General features: G+C 46.9%; 1 protein-coding gene across 1 annotated transcript; it reads right to left on the bottom strand.

Annotated features, from left to right (window-relative positions):
• Window positions 1–14600: 14600 nt before the first annotated feature.
• On the bottom strand, window positions 14601–16806 carry LOC135713588 (uncharacterized). The gene is made up of 2 exons (XM_065236718.1): window positions 16562–16806; window positions 14601–16518 (listed from the first exon to the last, which is right to left on the bottom strand). Exons 1-2 carry the CDS (start codon window positions 16804–16806, stop codon window positions 14601–14603), a joined length of 2163 nt encoding a protein of 720 aa, XP_065092790.1.
• Window positions 16807–17215: the final 409 nt, after the last annotated feature.

Here is a 17215-nt window from a genome sequence, read left to right as displayed (position 1 = left end):
GGAACATCAGTTGCTGGCTGCTACCAAACTTCCAGCTGAAAACAATTGAAGCCATCGGATTGGAGGTGAGCACATCACTTGGCCCGTTGGCCCAATCACCATCATCGCGGCCTACTGCCCCAAGCAAACCAACATCAGGGACGGTCGTCAGGGGCCCTCCGGAAAGACATCATCAAACTCACCCGGAGGAGCGGGAGCTTTATCATCGCTGGCGATCTGAACGCAAAACACCAAGCTTGAGGCAACGGTCGCAGCAATAGGAACGGCATCATCCTCAATGAAGACCTGCAAAAGGGCCACTATACCATCTTGGCCCCGGACTCACCCACCCGGTTGAGTCGGTCTGGGGTCCATTCGACCATCGACATCTTCGTAAGCAACATGGGACACAACATTTCGCAACCTGTAGCATTCCATGAGCTGAGCTCGGACCACTACCCGGTGGTGACCGAAGTTGGATCCTCGGTAAACCGATTCGAAGGTTCCCGGCGCAACTACCATCGAGTCAACTGGGCGTAATATCAACACTGCGTCGACAGAACCATCGACTACGATGTCCAACCAGGGACGTCCGAAGATGTTGACCGGTGTCTACAAACCATCGAGTAGGCGATTTTCCGGGCCAGGGAACAACACGTGCCAGTATCCAGACAGGTGAGTAACACTCTGAACCTTGACAGCCCTACCAAAGATCTCATTAGACTCCGTAACACCATTCGTAGGCAGTACCAGCGTACTGGCCTGCCTAACTTGAAGACCAATTGTAATCGATTAACAAAGATCATTCAGGCCAGGATGGTGGATCTCAGAAATAACGATTTTGCTGGTAAGATCCGATCTCTTCCAGATTGTGCTAAGCCCTTCTGGAAACTTACAAAAATTCTTAAAAACAAGCCTAGGCCCCTACGTCAGAGAAATTGACAATTGTCTAAGGGACAACTGCACGCTGAGACAACTTGCAGATGACGGAGTAGTGTCTATGACAGGACCCAGAGAGGCCGACCTGCAAGGACCCTTACAGGATACCTTAGACAATTTGTCTACTTGGGCTATCCAGCTAGGTATCGAATTCTCCACGGAGAAAACTGAGTTGGTCGTTTTTTCTAGGAAGCATAGCCCAGCACAACCGAAGCTTCAACTTTTGGGTAAGCCGATCACTCATTCCATGTCTTTCAAATATCTTGGGGTCTGGTTCGATTCAAAATGCACCTGGAGATCCCACATTGAGTATCTGAAGCGGAAATGCCAACAAAGGATCAATTTTCTCCGAACAATTACCGGAACGTGGTGGGGAGCCCATCCGCAAGATCTTCTAACGTTGTACCGGACAACGATTTTATCGGTTTTAGAGTACGGTAGTTTTTGTTTCCAGTCGGCGGCTAAAACGCACATCATCAAACTGGACCGGATCCAGTATCGCTGTCTTCGTATCGCGTTAGGATGCATGCACTCGACTCATACGATGAGTCTCGAAGTGTTAGCGGGCATGTTGCCACTCTCTGATCGATTTTCGGAATTATCCCTCAGGCTCCTCACCCGTTGTGAAATTATGAACCCACTGGTGATTGCAAACTTTGAGAAGCTTCTTGAGCTAAACCCTCAAACTCGTTTTATGTCATTGTACTACGTGTACATAACACAGGATGTCAGCCCTTCGCAGCATAATCCCTATCGTGTTTGCTTCTCCGACTTCGACAGTTCTGTTCATTTTGATTTATCAATGACGCAAGAGATTCGTGGAATCCCAGAGCATCATCGTTCCATGATTGCTCCGTCAATTTTCGCTGCAAAGTTTGGCCAAGTTGATTCCGCAAGATCGTTCTTCACAGATGGATCACTAATAGAGGCGTCCGCTGGTTTTGGTATTTATAACGAATTTCATAGCGCCTCTCGAATGCTTCATGCTCCTTGTTCCGTATATGTTGCGGAGCTGGCGGCAATACATTATACGCTAGAAACGATCGCCTCACTTGCACCAGATCATTATTTTATTTTTACGGATAGTCTCAGTTCTATCGAGGCTATTCGCTCCATGAGGCCGGTAAAGCACTCCTCGTATTTTCTCATGAAAATACGAGAGATTCTAAGTGCTTTATCTTTAAGATCTTTTGTCATCACCTTTGCATGGGGGGAGGGGGGCGTCTAAGATTTTGTGACAAGCAATGCATTATGTATAGGAAAAACGTTATGATAGGGGGGAGGGGGTAATTTTTTGCTCGATGTAGTGTGACATAATTAATGCATGGGCCCTAGCACAACTCTCCCAGATTGGCATACCATACTCAATAGCCGGCAGAATGATCTGCTTGTGGACAGCAAGCTTGTTTTTGAGGGACAGGATGGACTTCCTGTTAATAAGAGAGTAGAATGACCTGATCAAGATGTTACACTTGGTGGATATCTTGTCCACATGGGATCGGAATAGCAATTTGTTATCGAGAGTGAGACCAAGGTAGACTACTTCACTCGACCATTCAATGGGAGTGCTATCAAGATGAATATTGACGTTAGCAGGCGGAACAAGCCGAGGTGAATTCGAGTGTGGAAACAGAATGGTTTGTGTTTTAGCTGCATTGATACAAATCTTTCAGCTCTTGAAATAGTCGGACAGAACATCCAGGCCTGATTGTAGTTTATTTGCCAGAGCACGGATCACTCGACCCTTTTAGATGATGGAGGTGTCATCTGCGAACATTGACAGGATACCATCACCCGGCAGGGGAGGAACGTCTGACGTGAAAATGTTGAATAGGATAGGCCCAAGCAGGCTACCCTGAGGGACCCCTGCATCAACGTTGAACGTATCAGAAGGGACATTGTTCAAGTAGACCTGGAATGATCTGCCCGACAAGTAGTTTTTGATGATCTTCACGAGGTAGATCGGAAAGTTGTATCGATGCAGCTTGTACACTAGACCATTATGCCAGACATTGTCGAACGCCTTCTCGACATCCAACAATGCCATGGCAGATGTATTGAAAACGGACTTATTTCGCTTGATGATGTTAGTAACCCGTGCGAGTTGGTGGATGGTAGAGTGGCCTTTCCTAAACCCGAATTGCTCTTTGAGGAAGATGTTATTGTCATTTGAAAACACCAGCAGACGGCTGAGTATCAACTTTTCGAATAGCTTCGAGATGGAGGACAAGAGGCTGATGGGGCGATAGCTTTTGGCACTGGTAGGATCTTTGCCCGTCTTGGGTATTGGAATCACTTTGGCTAACTTCCAGCATGCAGGGATTATAGGAGGAAGGCCGAGGAGGTTTAGGAAAATACGCTACAAAAGGGTAGAGGTGTCTTAAGTTGTTTAAAAATGCTACGTCATTAGAGTCTGCTCCCTTAGTGTTTTGGTTGAAATATGAATTAATGTTTTGGATTGCTATCTGCTGGAAAGGCTTTTATACCACTGGACTTGTTTTCTTAACTGTTGTAATAAATGAACATTGTTATATTTTTATCAACATGATCATGTAATCTTTGAAAAAATGATAAAGGTGCAGTAACAAATCGTAATAAAAATACATCAATTGTGGTGTTCGTGACAACGAAAATGCATCGACGCGCCATCTGTTGCTCATCGGTCACATCGTAAAAACTCCCTTTGATCGACGGCTATAAACGCCCAAAAGGGAAATTTAGATAGGTAGCATGGCGTTGTACATTCCGCCGCGCCCTGTTATAAAAGTCGAAGAGTGACAGGAGTCATCCTCTTTCGCTACAGCGACGTCATCCAGCATCATCATAATTGAAGTGGAACCAAAACAAACAGAAGCCACGAGATTCTCTGCTTGATCGTCAAGCAGTTCAGTTCGGTGTTAGCTCGCTCTCTCGAGTTGTTTGAAAAGTTCATTGCGATAGTGTTCGCGCTCTCTCTTTCGCGGTTTGTCGTGCGTGTGTGTGTGCCCCGTAATGGGGAAGCATCGGTCGCGAAGCCCGGCGAAGGTCCAGAGCCCCGGTGGAGGAAGCTCCGGTGTGCCTACCTCGAACAGGTTTGCTGTTCTCCCCATGGATGGGAATATCCAGCCAGCTGTGTTGGAAAAACGTAGTAAGAAGAGGAAGAAGAATCGAGGCCAGTCCGATGTCACTGCGACGAACAACAGCGATGTTGGAGATTTCGGTGACGCTGCCGAAACCGTGAATACTGACGAAATGAGCTCGGCAAAAGTGAAGCTACCTCCATTGGTAGTGAAAAATGCCCATCTTAATGTGCTCATTGCGGATCTAGCGTCGCTGGGCGTTAAAGCCGAATACAAGTTGGGCAGAGTCGGCACTAAAGTGGTGCTCCGTACCAAAACGGAGTTTGACGTGGTCTTCGCCCACCTGAGAACTTCCAAGGCGGAATTCTTTACCCACGACATTCCCGGCGAGAAGCCGTTCAAGGTCGTCATCAGGGGCCTACCAAACTTCGACCCGAAGTTTATCGAATCAGAAATCAGGGACCGGTACAAGCTGGCCCCAAGTGCCGTGTATCGAATGACAAGAAGAGACGAGAATGTAAAGGCGTATCCGGATAGCCTTTTCCTGGTACACTTCCAGAAGGGAACGGTGACGCTCAACGCACTGAAAGCCATCCGGTCCATCAATTCCATCATCGTTCGCTGGGAGCCATACCGTGGCGGCCATCGCGATGTGACTCAGTGCCAGCGGTGTCTGAACTTCGGACACGGTACCCGCAACTGCAACATTAAGCCACGCTGCGGAAATTGCGCTCAAGACCATGTCTCCTCCGAATGTGCTGCGGATGAAGCTGTGGCGTCCAAATGCGCCAACTGTGGTGGTGCTCACCAAGGATCTAACAAGCAGTGCCCTAAACGCGAGGATTTCAAGCGCATCCGAAATCAAGCATCCACCAACAATCAACCAGCACGAAGGAAGGATAAGGCCCCGGCTTTCAGGACGGAGGACTTTCCGCCTCTTCATGGACAAGCGAATCCCAGGGTGCGATCCGCGCCCCCTCAAGAAACGTCTGGATCTTCTGCTGGACAAAGTTCTCCATCCCCCCCTGGATTCTGGAGGCAACCAACAGCTCAAACAAACAATCCCGATCTGTTCTCAGCAGACGAACTGATGGAGATTTTTATCAACATGACCGGTGCTCTACATAAGTGCCGCAATAAGCCCGAACAGATCCAAGTGCTCGGTAAGTTCATCATCTAATATGGTGTCTAAACCGCTAACCATCGCTACCTGGAACGCTTGCTCTGTAAGACCTAACAAATTGAGCTTGCCGACTTCCTCCGCAAGCATAGCATCGACGTGGTTCTTCTAACCGAGACCCACCTAAAGTCCGGTGACAGCTTCTGGTTGCCTGACCACAACATTATCCGGCTTGATCGCACCAGCTCCAGGGGGGGTGGTGTAGCGGTCATCGTCAGAAAGGGAATCAAGTTTTGCACTTTGCTCCACATCCGCACTTCTATCATCGAGGCCGTTAGTGTGGAGGTGGAATCACCAACTGGAAACGTCCGGTTTATCGCTGTTTACTGCCCACGCCAGTGTACCGCAAGCAATGGACTAGGAATCCAATTCAGAAAGGACCTGACCGCTATCACCCGTACTAGCTCTCGATTCATCGTTGGGGGCGACCTGAACGCCCGCCATTAAGCTTGGCGGAACTACCAGAGGAACCGGAACGGATGTCTATTGTTCGACCACGCACAACATGGACTGTACAGTGTGCAATTTCCGGACGAACCCACTTTCATCTCTCCGGCGGGAAATCCCTCCACCCTGCACTTTTTCCTGTCAAACATCGGACTATCCAAGCCGGAGGCGCACAACGATCTCAGCTCCGACCACCAACCGGTGGTGACTGAAAGCGGTGTCAACGCGGTTGCTGCTAGAAGCTGCCTGCGTAAAGACTACCACCATGTCAACTGGGTGCAGTACGGACGAATGGTGGACAGCAACATCAATGAAAATCCACTGCTCGACACTGTAGATGACATCGACCGGGCGTTGGAAGGACTCCAACAGGCCATATCCGTGGCTGACGAGGCGTGTGTTCGACAAGTTCCTATGAGGGGTAAGTTTGTTGCTATTGATTCCCACACCCAATTACTGATTCGGTTGAGAAATGTTCGTAGACACCAGTTTCAGAGGACAGGAGATCTGGGCAAAAAACGTGAAATGGCCGATCTGAACAGGCAGATTGCTTCCAGAATGGACTCACTCCGAAATGAAAGTTTCGGGCGTGTTGTCCAGAATCTGGACGACCGCTCCAGACCATTCTGGAAGGTAGCCAAGGTCCTGAAAACTCATCCCAAATCCATTCCACCTCTCAGAGCCGAAAATGATGACGATCGGCTTTTAATCACCCCACAGGAGAAAGCAAATGCGATCGGCGAGCATATCGCTTCATCGCATTTGCTTGGCTCGACTATCCAAAGTCCGCTCGATGATCAGGTTGCGCAATGCGTTCAAAACCTAGATGCCTCCCCTTGTGTCGTGCCTCCGGCGGATATGTTTACAGTACAACAAATTTGCTCAGCGCTGAAATGCACCATGAACATGAAGGCCCCCGGGTTTGACGGTATATTCAATTTGATCTTGAAGAGACTCAGCATGAAAGTGCAGTCTCTTCTTACCACTATCTTCAACAGATGCTTGGAACTGCACTACTTTCCAAGCATCTGGAAAGTAGCAAAAATCATACTAATCCGCAAACCCGGTAAGGATCCAACATTGCCTTCAAGCTACAGACCAATCAGCCTCCTTTCAGCGCTGAGCAAATTGTTCGAGAAACTCATTCTCAATCGTTTGCTCAAGTTTGTCGAGGAAAATATCATTCTCCTTCCGGAACAGTTTGGGTTCAGAAAGGGGCACTCCACCAATCACCAGCTAGTGCGGGTGATGAATAACATCCGAAGTAACAAAGCTGTATCCAAGTCCACAGCCATGGCCTTGTTAGACGTTGAGAAAGCGTTTGAAAATGTCTGGCACAATGGGCTTGTATTCAAGCTTTGTAACTTCAACTTTCCATTACATCTGGTTAAAATCACCCGTAACTACCTCCAGCAAAGGTCGTTTAAGGTATCGTTGAATGGTTGTCTTTCCGACACGTTTTCCATCCCAGCAGGGGTCCCGCAAGGCAGTCTGCTGGGCCCCTTGCTTTACAGCATTTACACTTCCGACATTCCTCCCCTTGGAGACGGTTGCGTGTTTTTCCTGTTTGCAGATGATACCGCAATAGCCGTCAAAGGAAGGATGCCTCGCGAAATAACGAACAAACTTCAACGATGCCTTAACGCCTTTGCTGATTATGCCACCACGTGGAAAATTAAAATCAATGCCTTCAAAACACAAGCGATCATGTTCCTCCATCGGCAATCGCCCAAACTGAAACCGGCTCCCTCTTGTACTGTAATCATGGATGGCACAAGGGTTGAGTGGTCCGCCGAAGTAACCTATCTCGGGATGTTGTTTGACGAAAAGCTCCTCTTCCGTTCACATGTGGAGAAAACCGTAATCAAGTGTTCTGCCTTGGTTAGTTGTCTGTTTCCGCTGATTTCTCGCAGATCCGGCCTCTCAAGGGTGAACAAACTGGCCGTCTACAAACAAATCATAGCACCTGCGATCCTCTACGCAGCTCCGGTGTGGGAATCATGTGCACAGACTCACAGGAACAAAATCCAGGTCGCTCAGAATAGAGTGCTGAGGATGGTACTTGATCGTCCTTTCGACACTAGAATAACAAATTTGCACGAAGAGGCAGGCATTGCCAAAATAGATTACAGAATTAACGAAATTAAGACTAAATTTGCAGAAAAATGTAATTTATCAGAACATGCTTTGATAAGCAATTTGTATATAGTAGATTAGGTGTATATAGTAGTTGTAGGTTAGTTGTAGTTGTAAATAGTAGTTATAAGTAGTCTCCTTTTTCCAATTCAAATCATACCAATCCCACCAAGGCGGTCATTCTTAAAACAGGCCTGATAGGACTACGAACTGTAATTAATAATAATTGAAATATCAAAAGAACTAAAGTTGATAAGTTATACATGTAAACCACACAAATTTAAGAAATATAGATCATTTAAAGTAAAAAAAAAACATACAGAAGAAAGTAGTGAATTGAATTTAAACCCGTAGTTTATTACCTTTTGTAATTAGGTGAAATATAGTAATTTTTAAATAGAATATAGACAAAGTAAAGTGCATCTCATTGCTCGATTCCGGGCAATGAGAAGGCGGACTCGCTTGCAAAGGTGGGCGCTATGGAAGGCGATATTTACGATCGACAAATCGCCTACGACGAATTTTTCTTCATTTATCGTCAACAGTCACTCGCCAGCTGGCAAAATAAATGGAGTGAAGGGAGTTTGGGACGATGGTTATATTCAATCATCCCTAAGGTGTCGAAGTGTCCTTGGTTCAAGGGGTTGGATGTGGGTCGAGACTTCATTCGTATGATGTCTCGCCTCATGTCCAATCACTACTCGTTAAACGCTCACTTGTTCCGTGTTGGGCTGGGAGACAGCAATCTCTGTGAATGTGGACAAGGTTACCAGGACGCAGATCACATTATTTGGTCATGTGCTGAGCACCGTGGAGTCAGATCCGAGTTGTACGATTCCCTTCGGGCTCGAGGTAGACAACCTAATGTTCCAGTTCGGGATATTTTGGCTAGACGCGATCTGGAGTTTATGCAACTCATATATGTTTTCTTGAAGAATATTAACCATAGATTGTAAGTTTGATTAACCTTGTGTTTAGTTTGTGTTTTGTATGTGTGTGTGTTTTTTTTTTGTAGATTTGTTTCTGTAATAATTGTATAATTACAGAGTTGATATAACGTCGATAGGATTAAGCATATGTTTTAGAAATAGTGAAATTTTTGAATCATAAATCATATTCCAAATCTCCTTTTCCCTCTCCCGATCCAAACAATTGTCATCCACTAACCTCGAGAAGACCGCGAGCAATCGGTTCCAATCCTTTAATTTTAGATTTAAGACATTTATAATGTATAAACAAAATGATAACTTGGCTCTGTAAAGTTTATTCGATTGAGCCTGTACAAATAAAGTAATTAAAAAAAAAAAAAAAGCCTAGGCCCATTCCACCCCTGACCCCACTGGATCGTCCCGGCGACTCAGTGGTTCATCTGATAACTCCTGAAGAGAAGGCTGTCGCGATAGGTCAACACTTCGTCAGCTCCCATAATCTCGGACAAAACATCGTCAGCCCTTATGAATCTGAGGTTGCTGAAAATGCAACCAATCTTCTTCAGATTCCTAACATTTTTCCAGAGGAATCCGAGATTACGGCTGACGAACTGTTGGCCTATATCAAATCATCTAAAAACATTAAGGCCCCAGTTTTCGACAACATCCTGAATCTGGAACTCAAACACTCGAGTTCCAGATTCTACAACCATCTGGCACTGATTTTTAATCAGTGCCTCAGACTTGGCTACTTTCCCTCGTGTTGGAAGTCAGCTAAAGTCATACCCATCCGAAAACCTGGGAAGGATCCGTCCTCTCCTTCAAGTTATCGACCAATCAGCCTTCCCTCAGGGTTATCAAAACTTTTCGAAAGAGCAGTGTACCACCGGCTCCTAACATCTGCCGATGAAAATAACTTGTTACTCGAGGAACAGTTTGGTTTTCGGAAAGGTCGTTCGACCGTCCACCAGCTGACTCGAGTAACAAACATTCTCAGACGGAACAAGTCTGTTTCGAAAACATCTGCCATGGCGTTGTTGGACGTTGAAAAAGCGTTCGACAATGTCTGGCATGATGGCCTGGTGTTCAAATTGCAGCAGTACGGTCTTCCAATCTTCCTAGTGAAGATAATAAACGACTATCTATCAGACAGGACGTTTCGAGTCTCTCTGAATGGCATCACATCGGATGCTTTCAACATCGGTGCCGGGGTTCCACAAGGAAGCATCCTTGGCCCCATCCTATTCAACCTGTTCACCTCCGATATGCCGGCTCTCCTTGATGGTGGATCGTTGTCTCTGTTCGCAGATGACACATCCATCGTCTACAAGGGTAGGGTCATCGGAGCTCTGACTGCCAAACTTCAGAGAGGCCTGGACGTCTGAATATTTCAACAGCTGGAAGATCCGTATCAACGCGGCAAAGACCCAGGTCATTATCTTTCCACACTCTAAATCTTTTAGGCTTGTTCCGTCGGAGAATAACAAGATCTGCCTGAACGGCACGGTGGTGGAATGGTCCAAAGAGGTCGTGTACCTCGGGCTAACACTAGACAGCAAGCTTCTTTTCAGGAAGCACGTTGACAAAACGAAAACCAAGTGCAACATCTTGATAAGATCGTTGTATCCACTTATCAACAGGAAGACAACCCTGGCCCTGAAAAATAATCTTGCTGTCTACAAACAAATCATCCTTCCTGTAATCGAGTACGGTATGCCAAATTGGGAGAGTTGCGCAAAATGCCATCACCTTAAACTCCAAAGGATCCAAAACAAGATCCTTAGGATGGTCCTAAACAGTCCCCCGCGGACTAGAAATTCTGAGATCCACTTCCAGGCTGGAATTCAAACATTAGAAGAACGGAGAGTATTCATCCTGGAAAGGTTCAGAGACACCTGTCTGAGATCAAATCATCAGATCATACGTGATCTAGCACGTTAAGTTAAGTTATACTCGTAGTTAGGTAGGTTTTCACTTTTTTCAATTCAAATAAAACAAATCCCAAAGGGGTATTCTGTAAACTAGTTGAAAAACGCAAATATTAAATTAGAATATCAAATAAAACAAAGATGAAGAGCCAGATAGGCTTATCAATTAATATTGTTGGGGAACCAAATTACCTCTGCCTTCGATGTGGGTTGTTGGAAAGCTCCCCAACACTCGCCGGTGGATGGAGATGCAAAGAATGTAGCAGCTATCCTATAGTTGCATACAGGGCCTTTTTCTTCACTTAAATTACACACGCGAATTACGGAAACCACAGTTACATCACTACATTTATTTAAACAATAACAACGATTTTTATTCCTTAAAACTAAACATTGGCTTAAATTCTAACACACAAAAACAGATTAAAATTGCCCGCGCGGACTCCACACACGGTCGGTGGTCGATAGGTTTCTACCGTATATAATAAAAAAGGTCATCGTCTGACCGCGATCGCTACCTATGCGATGTCTTTTCTCGGGTCCAAATGAGAGTTTGCTCCCGCTCTCTTATCAACCGTTATCTTCCGCATTATTATTCCCACTGCAGTATCATACGGGTGACGTCATTACCACCGAAGCAAGACCCTGCTTTAGTTTCTCCTCTCGGTGGTTCTGTTGGTCAACTGCTGTTGTTGCTGAGCGCGTGGGACAATGGTGATAAATATACATATATCTGCAGCCTATTGTTGCGATTGCGGGCTCACAGCTGATGCCATGGTTGTAGTTCGATGGGGTGAGAATGATTCTACTCGTAAACATCCTCACCCACCCTGAAATTCTCCTAATTTCTGAAAAGAAACAAAATCCTCTTCGGAAGGAAAGGAAGGGAAAGGATGCTGATCTAAACTGACGACTGCTGATTCGTGGTTGTATCAGAAACCGGCAAGAAACACAACTTTTCCACCGGACGTTTCAACATTCCAGTCGCCGTTTTGAGTGTGACTACACGTACTACTCCATCGTCACCTGGATGAAGCTGTTGAATCCGTCCCATCTTCCATTTCATTGGAGGTAGATTTTCATCGCGTACTACTACCAGTCTTCCTACCTCGACCTTAACCGGTGGCTTCCAGCGCTTGATTCTTCCTTGTAACTGGCTCAAATACTCCCTTCGCCATCGTTTCCAGAAGTCTTGCAGCAGCCGCTGCATCAACTGCCAGTGTTTCAGACGATTCATAGGTACATCCTCCAGGTTCGGTTCAGGCAGGGCTTGTAATGAGGAACCAATCAGAAAATGAGCTGGTGTAAGAGGTTCCAAGTCATTGGGATCATCGGACATTGCTGTGAGTGGTCTCGAGTTGAGGCATGCTTCAACTTGGACAAGCAGCGTATTGAGATCCTCTGCCGATGCCGTAGTTTCTCCAACGACCTTGAGAAGGTGATTTTTGGCAGATCGAACAGCCGCCTCCCACAGTCCTCCAAAATGTGGAGCACTGGGTGGATTGAAATGCCATTGGATTCCTTCCTCAGCACATTCCTTCACAATCTTCTCGCAATGGTCCGAACTCCTAATCAGCTTTAAGAACTCCTGCATCTTGCTTTTCGCTCCAACGAAGTTGGTCCCATTGTCGGAATAAATATCCTGACATTTTCCTCGTCTGCCGATGAAACGACGTAAAGCTTGCAGGAACCGATCAGTGCTCAGGTCAGTCACCAGCTCTAAATGAACTGCCTTCGTGCAGAGACACACGAAAATTGCTACGTAAACCTTGACTACCGGTCTTCGGGGTGCAAGTCTTACGTACAATGGTCCAAAATAATCCACACCGGTCTGCGAGAATGGCCTTGACACGGTGACTCGTGGTGCTGGCAGCTCCCCCATGAACTGTTGAACTGGTGAAGGTTTGGCACGAAAACACTTCATACATTGGTGGACGATGTTCCTAGCGACGTTTCTTCCACCTAGTGGCCAGAACCGTAAGCGAACAGCACCAAGTAGCAATTGAGCACCAGCGTGAAGAAGTTGCAGATGATAATGCTGGAGGATCATCCGGGTAAGTTTATGCCGTGCAGGAAGAACTATCGGATGCTTCGTATCATGTCGTTCAGCAGAGTGCCCAAGCCGTCCACCAACTCTGATGACTTGATCCTCGGCAATATACGGATTGAACCATCTAAGTGGAGACTTCCTGGGTATAGCTTCTCCCTTGGAAAGTGCCTTCCATTCATCGGCGAAAACTTCTTTCTGAACGCGACGAAGTAGAACGAACTCTGCCTCCTTAAGCTCGTTAGTTGACAAAAGGCCCGTTGAAACTCTGTTTTTCGGTTCTTTCTGTAGTAGCCGCATTAGCCGCAGCCAGTATGCAGTTCGGCGAATGAGGTTCGTATAGGATTCATACTTCCCCAAAAACCATTCGTTAAACTCCGCATACCCCGTAACTGCACAAGCGATCGTTGTTCGTCGTCTTTCCTGCTCTACTTCCTCCATAGAAAGTTCACTCGGTGGATGAGGCCATTCCTCCGGATTCCCTTTCAACCAACCTGGTCCCTCCCACCAGAAGATATTTTCGACGATGTCCTTCGGTGAAATTCCTCTGGAGATCAAATCCGCCGGATTCTCCTTGCCAGGAACGTGTTGCCATTGTGATGGTTCGGTGATAGTCTGGATTTTTGCTACTCTATTACCGACGTAAGTACTCCAGACGTTTGGAGATGCTTGAATCCATCGCAGAACACAGGTTGAATCGACCCAGAAGAACGTCCGAGCGGGAATCCTGATTGCGTCACGAACCTTTTCATACAACTGCGCCGACAGAAGCGCACCACACAGCTCCAACCTTGGTATGGACTGCGTCTTCAATGGTGCCACTTTGGATTTTGAGGATAACAGCTGAACCTTAATCCTGCCTTCTGTATCTTGACTCCGTACGTAAACACAGGCACCAAATGCCTTGTTCGAAGCATCAGAAAAGCAATGAATCTCGATCAATTCTGCATCTGGAATGACCACACAACGATCGATTCGAACCTCGTTCAGTAGAGGAAGTTGGTCGTAGTATTTTCTCCACATCTCACCCACCGTTGAAGGCAATGGCTGGTCCCAATCCAATGTCTGATCTTGCTCGTTCCTTATCTTCCACAGAAGCTGCATTATGACCTTGGCTGTGGTGATAGCAGCGCCGAGAAGTCCTAAAGGATCAAAGAGTGTGGCAATCACTGAAAGGACTTGTCGTTTGGATGGATATTGTTCTGATGACCAAGGTGGAATATCGAACTGGAACTTCAGTTGGTCGGTGTTCGGTATCCAGGTCAAACCTAGCGTTTTGACTATTGGGTCTGGATCCAGGTTTATCCCATCTGAGCTTGGGATCGCCAGATTTTCCTCTGGGACTCCCTCCAAAACCTCCGGACGGTTGGATGCCCATTTCCGTAGCCGAAATCCTCCCCTTGACATCATTTCATCGAGCTGTTTCCGAAGCTCCCGTGCCTTTTCTATGGTATCTGCTCCCGTAATGACGTCATCCATATAGGTATCCTCGGTGGTTGCCCTTGCAGCCAACGGGTAATTGGTTTCCTCGTCCACTGCCAGCTGATTCAATGTACGGGTTGCGAGAAATGGCGCTGATTTTGTCCCATATGTGACGGTGATGAGCTCGAACACGCAGACGGGCTCCGACGGATCGAAACGCCATAGAATGCATTGGAGTGGCCTATCCACCTGTAGAACAAAGATTTGCCGGAACATCTTCTCTACATCGGCTACCAGCATGATTATCTTGACGCGGCTCCGGAGCATGATAGATCGTAAGTCCTCCTGTACAATCGGTCCCACCAGCAGAGCGTCATTGAGCGAAACGCCGGACGACGTCTTGCATGACGCGTCGAATACCACACGGACCTTAGTTGTGGTGCTGGCCTCCTTAATTACCGGATGATGTGGCAGATAGCATCGTTTTTCGAGATCAACCGTTTCCTCTATCTTCGTCATATGCCCTAATCGGATTTATTCCTCCATGAACTGATGGTACTGTTCTCGCAGACCAACATCCCTCGCCAATCTACGTTCTGTGCCTTGAAGCCGCCGGAATGCGATGTCCCGTGACTCGCCCAACCTGGAAATTGCGTCTTCATCTTTCGACAACGAAACGGAGTATCGACCGTCGGATTCCCTGCGAACCGACTTCCGGAAAATGTCCTCACATTTACTTTCCTCCAACGAAAGAACCTTGGAACTGCCAATCTCTTCACTAACCCAAAACCGTGCGACTAGCTCCTCTAATCCTTGTGTAGTTGCCGTACTACAATTGATGCTTAAGCCTTGACTTGGATTTGTCAGACCTCCGCAGACCACCCAACCGAACACTGATTCGTTAAGTGTCGGCAATTGATCTCCGAGGGGAATTCTTCGACCAGTTTCGAAGAAATCAAAAAAGGATTCGATGCCCAACACCATGTCCGCTGAGCTTGGATTGAAAAAAGTGGGATCCGCCAGGATGATCCCGTTAGGCACCGTCCAGCCTTGTGTATTCACCTTCGCCGTAGGTATATTTACCGTAACCTTTGGGAGCACGAGGAAATTCATGTTCTGCGAGAAAGCCGTAGCTCGCGAACGAACCATCGCGGTAATCTGGTACTTAACCTTTGTAGCCGCGTGACCAATACCGTGCACAGAAATATCTACTTTCTCTCGATGTGTCCTGAGCCGTTGACTCAACCGTTCAGCGATGAAATTACTCTCGGAGCCGGAATCCAATAGAGCACGAACCGGGAACTGACTACCCTCATCATCTTCCACGATAACGACCGCAGTAGCCAGCAAAACCTTGGAGGAGAACTGTTGAGTGGACCCAGAGACTGTTATTTCGGTGGCTGCCATGTTGACCACCTGGGAGGATGTAGAAGTGGATGGTTCACCAGATTCCATTTGAGTAGGAGGATTGTTGTTTCCAGCAACAGCAGCGACCTTCGCCAACCCATCCTTCTGCGGTTTGAAGCATACCAATGTATGATGACGACCCTTGCAACTACGACAGAAGTATTTTGACGGACAATCCTTTGCCAGATGGCCCGATCTGAAGCAGTTCCTGCATAGAGAGTTCGCCCTCAGCACTGCATCTCTTTCTCGCACCGACAACCGTTGGAAGGATGAACACTGGTAGAGTGGATGGTTCTCCTTGCATACCGCACATCGTCCCCCAGACGATTGCACAGAACCGTAGCTGGCCTTCACAACAGACGATTTCTGTCTCAACGGTTGTTGTACTTGATAAGAAGTCTTGGAATCCGAAGCCTTCGTTGGTAATGACTCCAGAATCCGGATCCTACGATGTAAGAAATCCGAGAGATCTTCTAACGTGTCTTGATCCTTGGTCGAGGAATGTTCCTCCCAACCTCGGCGCGTTACTGGATCCAGCCGGTTTGTGAGCAGATTTACGAGCAACAGGTCCTTGTAATCCTCAGGCTTGATCACCTGGTCCAAATTCTGCACCACTCTCTCGAAACCATCAGTCAGAGTATGCAAATCCCTTACCGATTCCTTGGATAATGTTGGCAAATTGAATAAAGCTTGTACCTGTCGCTTTTTCAATTGCTTGCTGTTGTCATAACGCTTCAACAGCATATCCCACGCAATTTGGTAGTTGTTCTTCGTAATCTTCAATGAATCAATCAGGCTCTTTGGTTCTCCCTGCAGGCATCCCTTGAGATAGTGGAACTTTTCCACTTCGGGCAAGTCCGTCTTCCGATGTATAAGTGAAGTGAACAGATCACGGAAGCTGATCCACTCATCGATGTCCCCGTTGAAAACTTGTAGCTTAATTTGAGGCAAACGCACATGATCAAGGGTACCATGGCCGTGTGTCAACGACTCATTTGCTCGTATGGATTGTTCAACTTCCTCCGGATCCTGCAGTTCCTTGGCCCTATCCATCAAGAACGCCTTACTACTTATCACTATACGCTAACCTAGCCTTATCGAACTCCTGATCCTCATCCTCAAAGTCATCATGAGCTTGAACATCGATTAGAATCTCTCCATACCTTTCCCACAACTCATCGATCCTATTCAAGCGAACGTTGACCTGACTTGCTGTAGTTGTCGACGGGTAACCGTCCACGAATCTCCAGATGTCGTCCAAAGATGTCTGGATGTTCTTAAGCTGGACCATCAACAGCTTGAACGCTGGCGGCTTCTTGTCGCGGGTCGGCATTGTTGATATGCGTCACTCAAACCGGTAAATAGAAGAATTGGGTGGTGTAGAGATCCGATAGTCCAAGGCTTCGGCTGGCATACACTGTTGAAGCCTACCTGAGAGAACAGAACGATATACTGCGACCTGCTACACCTAATCCAGTAAATTGTAGAGTCGCTGATTACAGTGACGTCACACCGATTGTTGCAGCTTAGCTAGTAATCGTTCGATTGATGAGGAAAGAGGAGGAAAGAACCAACTGTAGTATCCAAAACCTGGCTTCGGCGGACATATACTGTTGTAGCTCACCTATGAGAACAAACAGCAACTGCTAACTCGATTCCAAACAGCTCGCTGTGTCCGATTTACAAAGCGAAAGTCCACTCGTTCAACTTGTCAGCAAAACAGTTCAGATTGGGATCCAAAG

The sequence above is a fragment of the Ochlerotatus camptorhynchus genome, unplaced genomic scaffold, assembly GCF_037179485.1.
Source record: "Ochlerotatus camptorhynchus isolate MF236.1 unplaced genomic scaffold, CSIRO-AGI_Acam_v1.1 ptg000569l, whole genome shotgun sequence".
Classification (NCBI taxonomy): Eukaryota; Metazoa; Arthropoda; class Insecta; order Diptera; family Culicidae; genus Ochlerotatus; species Ochlerotatus camptorhynchus.
This window is presented reverse-complemented; position numbering and strand designations above follow the sequence as displayed.

Coding starts and splice junctions, on each gene's coding strand:
- LOC135713588 (XM_065236718.1), bottom strand. CDS start 16,806: ATGCCGACCCGCGACAAGAAGCCGCCAGCGTTCAAGCTGTTGATGGTC. Junction 16,519..16,561: donor CAGGAGTTCGATAAGGCTAG/GTTAGCGTATAG, acceptor CTTGATGGATAG/GGCCAAGGAACTGCAGGATC.